The sequence below is a fragment of the Erpetoichthys calabaricus genome, chromosome 15 (assembly GCF_900747795.2).
Source record: "Erpetoichthys calabaricus chromosome 15, fErpCal1.3, whole genome shotgun sequence".
Classification (NCBI taxonomy): domain Eukaryota; kingdom Metazoa; phylum Chordata; class Cladistia; order Polypteriformes; family Polypteridae; genus Erpetoichthys; species Erpetoichthys calabaricus.
This window is the reverse complement of record NC_041408.2, coordinates 90299954-90313156: the sequence shown is the minus strand read 5'-3', so window position 1 is coordinate 90313156 and position 13203 is coordinate 90299954. Positions and strand designations below refer to the sequence as shown.

General features: G+C 44.6%; 1 protein-coding gene across 1 annotated transcript in view; it reads right to left on the bottom strand.

Annotated features, from left to right (window-relative positions):
- The window catches only part of dst (dystonin), a 565996-nt gene that overhangs the window by 214164 nt on the left and 338629 nt on the right, over positions 1 to 13203 (bottom strand). The window contains exons 50-51 of the mRNA XM_051919257.1: positions 5583 to 5706; positions 2552 to 2760 (exon numbers count right to left, since the gene is read on the bottom strand). Coding sequence (XP_051775217.1) covers positions 2552 to 2760; positions 5583 to 5706 — 333 coding nt within the window. The remainder of the gene's footprint in view (positions 1 to 2551; positions 2761 to 5582; positions 5707 to 13203) is intronic.

Genomic DNA, 13203 nt, shown 5'->3' with positions numbered 1-13203 from the left:
GTTCATCCCGGCCAATACCCCCACGCCGCCAGGTGGAGCCCTTCTTGAAACATGGAGGTGCCCAGAGTTCCAGCAGGGCATCATGGACAGTGGAGTTTTACATCACAGCCCAGCTGGATACCATGGGGCCCGCCAGGGGACACTGCAGGGAGGCTCAGGGACTTATATTTTCCTTATAACCTAGAAGTGCTTCCCAGTCACGGGGACAGAGGAAATGATGTACTTCCGGGTGGAAGAAAAGAAGTAGTTTTCATCTGACCCAGAAGTGCTGGGAAATCACACGGACTGAGGGACAGAAGCATTTCCGGGTCAAGAGATATAAAAGGACTGTGGGAAACCCCAGCAGGTTGAGCCGAGTTGGGAGAAAGGGTGACTGAGCTGCTGGGAGTTGAGGATTGTGTATTGTATTATTGATTATTTATTGTGTATAGTGGAGGTGCTTGGTACACTTATTTATAATAATAAATTTAATTATTGGACTTTTATCTGGTGTCTGACAAGTGGTCTGAGGGTTCAAGGGGATGACAGCACCCCCGTCACACTATCAATCAATCATATGGTGCCTTTCATATCTATATATCTATTATATAGTGCCTTTCATATCTATTTATCTATCTATTATATAGTGCCTTTCATATCTATCTATCTATCTATCTATTATATGGTACCCTTCATATCTATCTATCTATCTATCTATCTATCTATCTATTATATAGTGCCTTTCATATCTATCTATCTATCTATCAATCAATCATATGGTGCCTTTCATATCTATCTATCTATCTATTATATAGTGCCTTTCATATCTATCTATCTATCTATCTATTATATAGTGCCTTTCATATCTATCTATCTATCTATCTATCTATCTATCTATCTATCTATCTATCTATCTATCTATCTATCTATCTATCTATCTATCATATGGTGCCTTTCATATCTATCTATCTATCTATCTATCTATCTATCTATCTATCTATCTATCTATCTATCTATCTATTATATAGTGCCTTTCATATCTATCTATCTATCTATTATATAGTGCCTTTCATATCTATCTATCTATCTATCTATCTATCTATCTATCTATAATATGGTGCCTTTCATATCTATTTATCATATAGTGCCTTTCATATCTATCTATCTATTATATAGTGCCTTTCATATCTATCTATCTATCTATCTATAATATGGTGCCTTTCATATCTATCTATCATATAGTGCCTTTCATATCTATCTATCTATTATATAGTGCCTTTCATATCTATCTATCTATCTATCTATCTATCTATCTATCTATCTATCTATCTATCTATCTATCTATCTATCTATCTATCTATCTATCTATTAGGACCAGACTTTCAGGAGCATTTTGCTCTTTTAAATTTTGAAATGAACAGATAATAAACCAATCAATGATAAAGGTGAGAACCAGAAAAGACAGAAGTCCATTAGAAACTTGACAGAAATATAGGGCGAACATGGCTAGTTTAGTACTTTCTTTTTAATACTCACAAAATGTTAACCTCCTGTAAGTTAATCCAGAGCCTCTTTCAGGTTCAGAATTCTATGTAATAATGGTTAAGCCCAAGTGTTTTTTTTCTTGGGTGACACTGATGCACCTGCCACTGTACAACCAAACTGCCATTGATAAGCCATGGTAAATTTGAACACGTGAAGGTTCACCGTGGTGCAAGTAAGTCCAACCATCCATCCATTTTCCAACCCACTGAATCCGAACACAGGGTCACGGGGGTCTGCTGGAGCCAATCCCAGCCAACACAGGGCACAAGGCAGGAACCAATCCCGGGCAGGGTGCCAACCCACCGCAGGGTGCAAGTAAGTGTGTGACAAAAAGGCAAAATGATTGTGATTGAAGAACAAGAAGGACGTTAGCCTCCTTACCACTAAGCAGCACTTTTCACAATGCAGCAGCTGTCAATGTTTTTGTCAGAGGAAATGTGGAAGTCACTACGTCTGGAGCTGTGGTAGCCCACAATAACACAATGGGCAATGTCCATTATGTTGATCAGACAGTGACATGCTACCCTTTCAAGTGCAAGCAACAGAAATATATTATATATATTATTTTTTATATATATTGTTTTATACGTTTTCATATTATATTGTTTATATATATATATATATATATATATATATATATACACCGATATATATTTACTAAATGGGCATCAGAAATACAGCAGTGGACACTCGACAGGACTTTCCCACTGTATTTATGTTGACATTTTGGTATTCACTTGTTCTTGTTGCACACAATAACATTTCTTTCTTGTTGAAAATACAATTAAACATTTTTGGTGTGTTTTTCTCTGGGAAAAACATAAAGCTAAGGAGGTTAATCAATGATCCAAGTTACAGATTCAATAATGGCCACAACTCTCATTCAATGTCTTAAAATATATATATGGCAGTTTAGTGTAAAAATTCCTTGTCTGCTTAATCTCAAGGTAATCCACATGTGAAACTTAACATGACCCAAACATTTATAATGGACAGACGTGATTTTAACACGCTGTTAATGACTTACAGCCTCTTTACTCAGAGCTTCCTGGATTGCTGTGGAATGTAAAGGCACTTGCTCCTGCTCTTCCAGACTCTTCTCCACATTTTTCATCCAGTCCAGCATTTCGTCCAAACCATCCTGCACACTCAAAGAGCGAGTCAGCGTAATCTGCAGAGTCTCGTTTCGATCACTCACTGATTTGGCAAGACTGTCATACCTCTCGACAATGTCACCTAAAGGAATGAGAAAGAAGGTATTGATGCCGTGGCCATAGAACCCTTGGCATAAAGATGAAAAATTTAAAAAAAAAAGAAGAGTGGGGCTCACTAGTTGTGTGTTCATATAAGACTAGCTGTCCCCTGCGGCTCCGCCCACGTAATAGTGAAACAGGACGAACTTTAAAAATCAAAAAAAATAAATAAAAGTAATAATTTGTATTAAGAAGAATTTATATTGATAGCTTTCGTATCCTCTTGATATACAATATTTTTGGTTTTTGCTATCAGGGGTGAGAATGTAGCTGTGATCTCTGCCAGAAATGTAATAAGTTGGGAAGGTATGTCTGGCCAAGTGTAAGGTAGGTACGCTCCAATGTCAAACGTGGGCACTGTATCTGATCGTGTTCAGCTCTGACGGGACAGCACCCCCCGCGTGGGGAGAAGAGCACATGACCGTGATATCTCTGTCAATGAGCAGCTACCCTCTAAAACACACATATCTGAGATCTCTCTCTCAAAAATGGCAAACACTACTCCTTAACAATCTCTAGATGATAATGTCTGCTGAACAAACAGGTATCGCTACCTAAGAGGAGGCAAGGTGCGCTCCAACACGTGGCGAGAGGTAGAGTGACTTGCACGGAGGCTGGTGTGTGAGTGAGGAGGACCCCTGCCTGGCTCCCCACTCCTGAGGTCCCGCCTCCCCCTCTCCTCAGCCTGCTGCATGTCTCTCAGATTCACGTGAATAAATCGCTGCCACAACCGAACTCTGATTCTTAGCACGATGAGAGAAGTCACTAAATCAACCGGAATGTTCAAGCAAATTATAGAAAAAAATCCCAAACTAAATCCGTTAAGTAGTTCTCTCGTGAAAAGTGGACAGACAGACAGACAAGACGTTGGATTTTATATATAGAGATGTGATTGTACAGGCATGCCTAACAGGTCTAAGCAAACAGAATCACAGCAGAAGACTGGTGAAGATGGCAAGAAACACACACATTTTCTTCGTAGTTTCAAAGCCACAGTGTCATGCACGTGCATCAGAGGATCATCTTCCAGGCTCACCATAAGGTTTGTAATACCATTGTGGAGCAAGAGAGGGCGCTGTCAGCAATGATATGTCTCATTTCTCATTCACAGCACCGAGAAGACGTCCAATGAGGGCATCTGACCCCGCCCTTTCCGGTCAGAGCCCTATAAAATCCAGATGTCCCCAGAAGGAGGCCTCACCTTTAAACCTGAGCTGGCTGCAGGATGAAGCTCCCCAAAGGCAGACCCTACTGAGAAGTACTGACTTAAGAATCTGACCCGAAGCAATAAATGCCTATTGGCATGGACACCAAGCATGGGGTGGCATTGCAGCTGGGATGGTTTAAGAAGGCCAGTTTAATAGAAGGACAGGGGAAGACCATTCGATACAATAAGTGGCAGTTTCCTTGGCCTCCCTGGCTTGTGGTCCCGGCATGGATGCCCTCAGGGCAGGCTGGGAACTGCAGCCCCCACTGGATTCTATGGATGCCACCAAGAGGAGCTATAGGGACAGACTCTCCCTACTTTAAGGAACTTCCGCCTGACCCAGAAGTACTTCCAAAGTGCAGCGTGATAATACTAGCAGTACTCCACTGGGTCGGGCATAAAAGGGATCCAACGCCTCAGAGTCAGAGTCAGGAGGTGTAGGACGAAGCTCACCTGGAGGAGTGGAAGGAGAAGAAGAAGAAGACAGAGAGGTAGAGAAGAGAATTGTGCTTGGGTGATTCTATTAACGATAATAAGAAGTCTTGTAAAGGTATTGTGAAAATTAAATTCATTTACTTGAACTTTGGGACTTGTGTTGGTGTGTCTGAGGGTTTGGGGGTGTCACAAGCGGCTGGGGGACAGACCCAGCCGGGACGCCTGGAAGGAACGGGAGGTGGTGTATTCGTCCTCCGGGCCACGAGGGGGCAACCGCCCTGGACCTGGAGAGGACAAAAGGAGAGGAGTAAGGAGGCTCTAGCCCATTGGGGCCCGTGGCCACCACAGGGGGCGCCCCGAGTCTCAGAGAGTCCGGGAAACAGTTACTTCTGCCACACCCGGGAACATGGAAGTTAATCCTTCCAGGGACGCCTGGAGTGCTTCCGGGTGCTCTCCTGACACTTCCGCCACACCAGCAAGTGTCGTCAGACGGAGCACCTGGAGCCCATCCGGGTCACTATATAAGGGGCTACCTCCCTACAGTCAGGGAGCTTGAGTCGGGAGCGGGAGCAGGACGAAGCTCCCGGGAGAAGAGGAAAGGCGGCCCACGGACATTGGGACGAGAGACCCGTGGAAAGGAGGGTGATTGGTGCTGGGGGCACTGTGTGCTGTGTGGGACTTCTGCATTTGTAAATAAACGTGTGTTTTGGGCAAAGTGCTGGTGTTGGCCTGATGGTATTCGGACCCGAGCTCACAGGGGGCTCAATAGCGCACCCAACAGGTTACTCTATTTATTTGTGTTCTTTTGCACCATCATGCGCCTCCTTTTGTTATTATTATATGCCAGTATCAGATTAAACGGGGCAACCTGGATGGCGCCCCAACAATTCTTTAGACAGCATGACATCCACAACAGACATGAAAGAAAATCTGTAACCACCAACTAACTCCATCTACCCATCCACCCTGTACCAATCCCTCTCCACCTCTAAAATAACTCCATCATCCTCAAGATACCATCTAGGCGATGACCGCTAACTAAAAACTCTGTCTATAGGATGCAAGTTTACGGGATTCTCCTCTACTGGCTTTTAGGAGAAAAACAGACATTCGATTGGTAGGTTTTATGAATAACCATACCTTCACAAAGCATGGTACCTTACCCACTGATTGCTGGATTTCATCACAGTTGGTCAACAGGTTGCCTTCCGTAGCAATCACAGCATCTGCTGCCTTCCGCAACTTCTCTATGGCGCCTTGACGCCCAGACACCTGGCCATGAAGCACCTAAAAATGAAAAGGAAGACATGAGAATTGCATGAAAACCTTCACACGCCAGGGTTCACATAAACTCCATTAAGGACTGGTAACTGAATCAAGCGCTACCACAATGGTGAAGAACTTGTCACTGGGTTTAAACATGACATCAGCCTCATTGTCTTACTGCTGACTGAAATAAATCATAGTTGGCAGGATCTGCACTGGGGCGGGTTTGGATTGTGGTGGGCTAGTGGTATTTGCTGATGAAGACATCAGAGAATGTTGACGAGTCGTATGTTGGTCAGACTTTCATATAACAATTTCCCTGTACCCTGCATAAGATGATAAACTTGAACTTGAAATACCCTCACATAAAAGCCCCCACCTCCAAACTAAACGTATGCCAATGTGTTATTCCAGCTTTTTATTTTTAATTGTCACATGCACATAACAGAGGGCTGTCTTCCAGGCTCATCCAAGGTATGCAGTACCACCCCAGAACGAGAGGGGATGCTGTCACTACCAGTCTTGTTAGTTTTTCAAAGCCACCCATTAAGGGCAACGGAGCCCGAGAAGCCCCACCCCTTATGGTCCAGATAATATAAAAGTACAGACTGGAGCTCCCCTAAAGCCTGACTAATTTTTGTTTAATGCCACTAGAGGGCGAATGTGAGGCTGTTGCCTTATTTATGCTTGAGTGCCGTCGATTCCTGTGGTGGGTTGGCACCCTGCCCAGGATTGGTTCCCTGCCTTGTGCCCTGTGTTGGCTGGGATTGGCTCCAGCAGACCCCCGTGACCCTGTGTTCGGATTCAGCGGGTTGGAAAATGGATGGATGGATGCCGTCGATTCATTGGGGTGGCACCCCAGCTTTTTTTGGGTCTCATTCTACCTTTGTCACTCACTCCCCCACATAATACACCTGTAAAGATTCCTAGAATCCTGTTTTGTTTCGTCATTCTGGGATATTGAGTGTTGCCCGATGACGTCATGTCTCAGATTCATGTTTTGCGTCTCTTTAGTTCATTTTTGATTCCTTTATTTACGTCATTCATTATTTTTGTTTTTTTTTTCTATGTACGAGGTTAGACACAATAGGAAATATATATATATTTCTTGATGAATTCCAGCATTCTAAACATTGTCACCTTCTCTATACTCCCCCTCCCTCCCGATCTCTAAACCGCTCCATGCATATCTGCCATTGATGGAAACAGTGCTGGAAGTCTTGCTTGAGGCTCTTCAAACAGGCTTGCCGTTTCTGTCTTCACTTCATCCATTGAAGAAAAATGTCTTCCCTTCAGGTCAGTTTTGATTTTCGGGAACAAGTAAAAATATCACAGGGAGCTAAATCGGGCGCCTAGGGAGGAGGATCGAGGGCAGGACTGTTTTTGTCAGTCAAAAACTGCTTTATGGAAAAAGAGAAAATTTGCGAGAAATTTGATGTTGATTCGCTGTTCAATTTTTTCACCTGACGTTGTCACGGCAATTCGTGTAGTGATTGTTGTGCAAATACTGACTGGGCTGTTCACAGGATATACCTGGCGGTTTGAGAGGGCGTGTAGGAAGGGCATATAGTTGTATGATTCACGTCCAGCCGACCTCCACATGGCTTTCCAGGAAAGCCCCAAGCCCAGTCCAGTTATTTTTGTGTCTCACCTCGTACAGTCATGGCTGAAATTATCGGCACCCCTGGAATTTTCCCAGAAAATGCACCATTTCTCCCAGAAAATCATTGCAATTGCAAATGTTTTGGTATACACACGTTTATTTCCTTTATGTGCATTGGAACAACACAAAAAAACTGAGAAAAAAAGCCAAATCTGACATCATGTCACACAAAACTCAAAAACCGGGCTGGACAAAATTATTGGCACCTTCTACTTAATATTTGGTTGCACGCCCTTTGGAAAAAATAACTGAAATCAAGCGCTTCCTACAGTATAACCATCAACAAGCTTGTTACACCTCTCAACGGGAATTTCCGACCACTCTTCTTTTGCAAACTGCTCAAGGTCTCACAGATTTGAAGGACGCCTTCTCCCAACAGCAATTTTGAGATCTCTCCATAAGTGTTCAATCGACTTTAGATCCGGACTCATTGCTGGCCACTTCAGAACTTTCCAGCGCTTTGTCTTCAACCATTTCTGAGTGCTTTTAGAGGTATGTTTGGGGTCATTGTCCTGCTGGAACACCCATGACCTCTGACGCAGACCCAGCTTTCTGACACTAGGCCCTACATTGTGCCCCAATATCTTTTGGTAGTCTTCAGATTTCATGATGCCTTGCACACAGTCAAGGCATCCAGTGCCAGAGGCAGCAAAACATCCCCAAAACATCTTAGTACCTCCACCATGTTTGACTGTAGGTACTGTGTTCTTTTCTTCGTAGGCCTCATTCCATTTTCTGTAAGCAGTAGAATGATGAGCTTTACCAAAAAGCTCTACCTTGGTCTCATCTGTCCACAAGACGTTCGCCCAGAAGGATTTTGGCTTTCTCAAGTACATTTTGGCAAACTCCAGTCTGGCTTTTTTATGTTTCTGTGTCAGCAGTGGGGTCCTCCTGGCTCTCCTGCCATAGCGTTTCATTTCGTTCAGACGTCGACACTGTTGCACCCTGAGTCTGCAGAACAGCTTGAATATGTTTTGAAGTTGATTGGCATTGTTTATCCACCATTCGGACTATCCCTCGTTGCAGTCTTTTATCAATTTTTCTCTTCCGTCCACGTCCCGGGAGATTAGCTACAGTGCCATGTGTTGTGAACTTCTTGATTATGTTGCACACAGTGGACAAAGGAACATGAAGATCTCTGGAGATGGATTTGTAGCCTTGAGATTCTTGATGTTTCTCCACAATTTTTGTTCTTAAGTCCTCAGATAATTCTCTGCTCTTCTTTCTGTTCTCCATGCTTAGTGTGGCACACTCAGACACACAACAGAAAGGTTGAGTCAACTTTTCTCCATTTTAACAGGCTTCAGGTGTGATTGCTATATTGCCAGCACCTGTTTTTTGCCACAGGTGAGTTCAAATGAGCATCATACGCTTGAAATAAAACGATTTACCCACAATTTTGAAAGGGTGCCAATAATTTTGTCCGGCCCATTTTTGGAGTTCTGTGTGACATGATGTCAGATTTGGCTTTTCTTCTCTGTTTTTTCGTGTTGTTCCAATGCACATAAAGGAAATAAACATGTGGATACCAAAACATTTGTAATTGCAATGATTTTCTGGGAGAAATGGTGCATTTTCTGGGAAAATTCCAGGGGTGCTGATAATTTCAGCCATGACTGTACATCAATTGCCTTTGCTATGTTCCTTGTCTTTTGTGGGTGGTTCCCCAATCACCGTCAGGAACTGCCCTCCACTCTATAAATCCAGAGGGTCATTTCATAGATAACGGAGTTAAACCTTTAAAACTCTGACACGAAGGTTAATTTAGGTGGTTGTTAGAATCCAGAGGTTGTGGGTTGACAGCTGGTCAACAGGAGCTACCAAAGTGCAAACCTGTAAACTGACAGGACTCGTTGTGTGAGTGTAAACTCGTGACAGAACAATTGGCACAGTCGGCAGGATTTACACTGTGATGAGGGTGGAGTGTGGCGTTGGTTGATTGCTGCTCAGTAGAATGGGAGCTGGGTAACAGAATGAGCCCAACTGATGTCACCAGGAAGCCCTTCTTGCCCACTTACAGTCTGTCCTTGTGCTTAGAGATAACGGAATTACTCCTTTAACGATGGGCGCTCAGCAGGCTCCTATCCATTATGGAGAATCCACTGCATCCACTAAACAGCATCATCTCCAGACAGAGGAGCAGCTTCAGCGACAGACTGCTGTCACCGTCCTGCTCCACTGACAGACTGACGAGATCGTTCCTCCCCCAAACTATGCGACTCTTCAATTCCATCCGGGGGGTAAACGTTAACACTTCTCAAAGTTATTGTTTGTTTTTACCTGCATTTTTATTACTCTTTAATTTAATATTGTTTTTTTGTATCAGTATGCTGCTGCTGGAGTATGTGAATTTCCCCTTGGGATTAATAAAGTATCTATCTATCTATCATATAGTGCCTTTCATATCTATCTATCTATTGTGGCACCCGGACGAGGCTCATGCCCGGCCGGGATGCCCAGGAAGACAGGAGGAGGGCTCATTCCTCCTCCAGACCGTGAGGGGGCGTCTGCCCTGGTTGTATTGGGGGTCACGGGTACAGGGCTTGGAAGCCCAACCCTGTAGGGGCCCATGGCGTCCCCGTGCCTGAAAGACCCTGGACCCCAGTACTTCCACCACACCAGGAAGTGATGGGGGGAAGAAGACAGGGAACACCCGGAGTGCTTCCGGGAGGACAGCCGGCACTTCCGCCACACTGGAGCGTGTCCGCGGGATTGCCGGTGCACACCTGGAGCACATCCGGGTAGTGATAAAAGGGGCCACCTCCCTTCATTCGAGGCTGGAGTCGGGTGGAAGTAGGACAAGGTACAAGAACGAGAGAAGGAGGCGGTCCGAAGAGGCAGAGTGGTTGGCCTGGACTTTGGGGAAGATTGGGGTTTGTGGCACAATAATAGTAAATAATAGTGTAAATAAACGTGTGTGACATGAGCGTGTCTGCCTGTCTGTGTCCGAGCCAGTCTCCACACTATCTATCTATCTATTTATCTATCTATCTATCTATCTATCATATAGTGCTTTTCACATCTATCTATCTATCTATCTATCTATCTATCATATAGTGCCTTTCATATCTATCTATCTATCTATCTATCTTTAAAATGATGACAAGAAGGTTCATTTAGGAGGCCACTAGAATCCAGAGGTCACAGGTTTGTGACTAGCAGTTACAAAAGTGCAAATTTACAAACTGAGAAGGCTTGTGGTGTGTGTGAGTCTACGACAGAACAACTAACCAGTTCATCAGGATTTGCACTGTGGTGAGGATGGAGTGTGGAGCAGGCATGGAGCTGTGCAGTATAGTGGGTGAAGGGTAGGACAGAGGGCCTGGCTGACATCACCAGTAGGCGGTCTGTGCCGCTTAGACCTTTAGTCCTGGTGACACGAGATAACAGAGCTACTCCTTTAGTTCAAAAGGCTGACAAGAAGACCGATTTAGAGAGCTGTTAGAATTCAGAGGTCATGAGTTTGTAGCTGGCCGCTGGCAGACACCAAAGTGCAAATCTGTGCGCTGAGAGGGCTTGTTGTGTGTGTGTGTGTGTGAACCCACGACAGAACAAATTGGCATTGTTGGCAGGATCTGCACTGTGGTTAGGGTGGAGTAAGGTGTTGATTGAAAACTGCTCAGTAGAATGGGGTTTGGGTAAGAGACAAAGAGCCAAGCTGACATTGACAGCAAGTGCTCTGCTCCGCATAGATGTCTAGTCCTTGTGACCTGAGATAATGGAGCTACTCCTTTAGTTCTAAAGGCTGACAAGGCAACTGAGGTCGCGGGATTGTAGCTGCCTACTGGCAGCTACCAAAGTGCAAATCTGTGCACTGAGAGGGCTTGTTGTGTGTGTGTATGTGAACCCACGACAGAACAATTGGCATAGTCGGCAGGATCTGCACTGTGGTTAGGGTGGAGTAAGGTGTTGATTGATAACTGCACAGTAGGATGGGGGCTGAGTAAGAGAGAAACAACAACAAAAACATTTATTTCTAGAGCACATTTTCACACAAATGATGAAGCTCAAAGTGCTTTACATGATGAAGAAAGAGAAAAAAGGCAAATGAAAGACCCAAGCTGACATCGACATCAAGTGCTCTGCTCCGCTTAGATGTCTAGTCCTTGTGACCTGAGATAATAAGAGTTACTCCATCCATCCATTTTCCAACATGCTGAATCCAAACACAGGGTCACGGAGGTCTGCTGGAGCCAATCCCAGGCAACACTGGGCACAAGGCAGGAACCAATCCTGGGCAGGGTGCCAACCCAGCACAGGACACACACAAACACACCCACACACCAAGGCCAATTTAGAATCGCCAGTCCACCTAACCTGCATGTCTTTGGACTGTGGGAGGAAAACAGAGCACCCGGAGGAAACCCACGCAGACACGGGGAGAACATGCAAACTCCACGCAGGGAGGACCCGGGAAGTGAACCTGGGTCTCCTAACTGCGAGGCAGCAGTGCTACCACTGCACCACCGTGCCGCCCAATAGAGTTACTCCTTTAGTTTAAAAGGCTGACAAGGCAACTGAGGGCACGAGTTTGTAGCTGACCGCTGGCAGTTACCAAAGTGCAGATCTGTGCACTGAGAGGGCTTACTGCATGTATGTGTGTGTGTGTGTGTGTGTATGTGAACCCGCGACCGAACAATTGGCATAGTCGGCAGGATCTGCACTGTGGTTAGGGTGGAGTATGGTGTTGATTGAAAACTGCACAGTAGAATGGGGTTTGGGTAAGAGAGAAAAAGCCAAGCTGACATTGACATTAAGTGCTCTGCTCCGCTTAGATGTCTAGTCCTTGTGACCTGAGATAATGGAGTTACTCCTTTAGTTCTAAAGGCTGACAAGGTGACTGAGGTTGTGGATTTGTAGCTGGCCACTGGCAACTACCAAAGTGAAAATCTATGCACTGAGAGGGCATATTGAATGTGTGTGTGTGTGTAAGTGAACCTGTGACAGAACAATTGGCATAGTCGGCAGGATCTGCACTGTGGTTAGGGTGGAGTACGGTGTTGATTGAAAACTGCACAGTAGAATGGGGGCTGAGTAAGAAAGAAAGAGCCAAGCCGCCATCGACAGCAAGTGCTCTGCTCCGCTTAGATGTCTAGTCCTTGTGACCTGAGATAACGGAGATACTCCTTAAGTTTTAAAGGCTGACAAGGCAACTGAGGGCACGAGTTTGTAGCTGACCGCTGGCAGTTACCAAAGTGCAAATCTGCGCACTAAGAGGGCTCGTGGTGTGTGTTTGGACTCATGACCAAATAGTCACTTTATATCAAAACAGCAACTAAACAGGCAAACAAACAAAAGCCAATTTGGGAATTCAGCTCTGATCCTGTATTGCTATTGTTGGCCTCACATTGCAGAGAAGTAAATTTAATTTAATAGGTTATTGTTATACAAAAGAACTTTTGAAGGACTTGCAGCCATGAGTGCTAAGGATGTCAGCCAAGTGCAAAAACTGGTAAAAAACAGGGTTAGATAAAAAAAAAAAATGTAAGAAAAAAAATCTGGCAGATTCAAATTAAAAAAATAGAACATTTAGCAAAAAGAATCTTTATGGGACCGAGTCCCAGGGACTGATTCAGCGGTAAAGTGGTTTGGACAAGGAGGGAAAAAAAACATTTTAGAGGTGCAGCGAACGGCGAATAGGGCCTAATCTGTGCCTGTCTAGAAGCCAGAGGGCCTTTGGCAGGACACGGGTGAAAGAAAGAAAGAAAAAAAAAAAACACTTGGCATCCGTCCACCTTCTAACAGCTGTGTCCTGATAAAACTGGCCGAGTAGGACACAACAAATTAAAACCACCAGGCTGAGAAATACAAAAGCTAGCAGAATCTTGGCAGCGTAATACGACTGAGCTAAATAC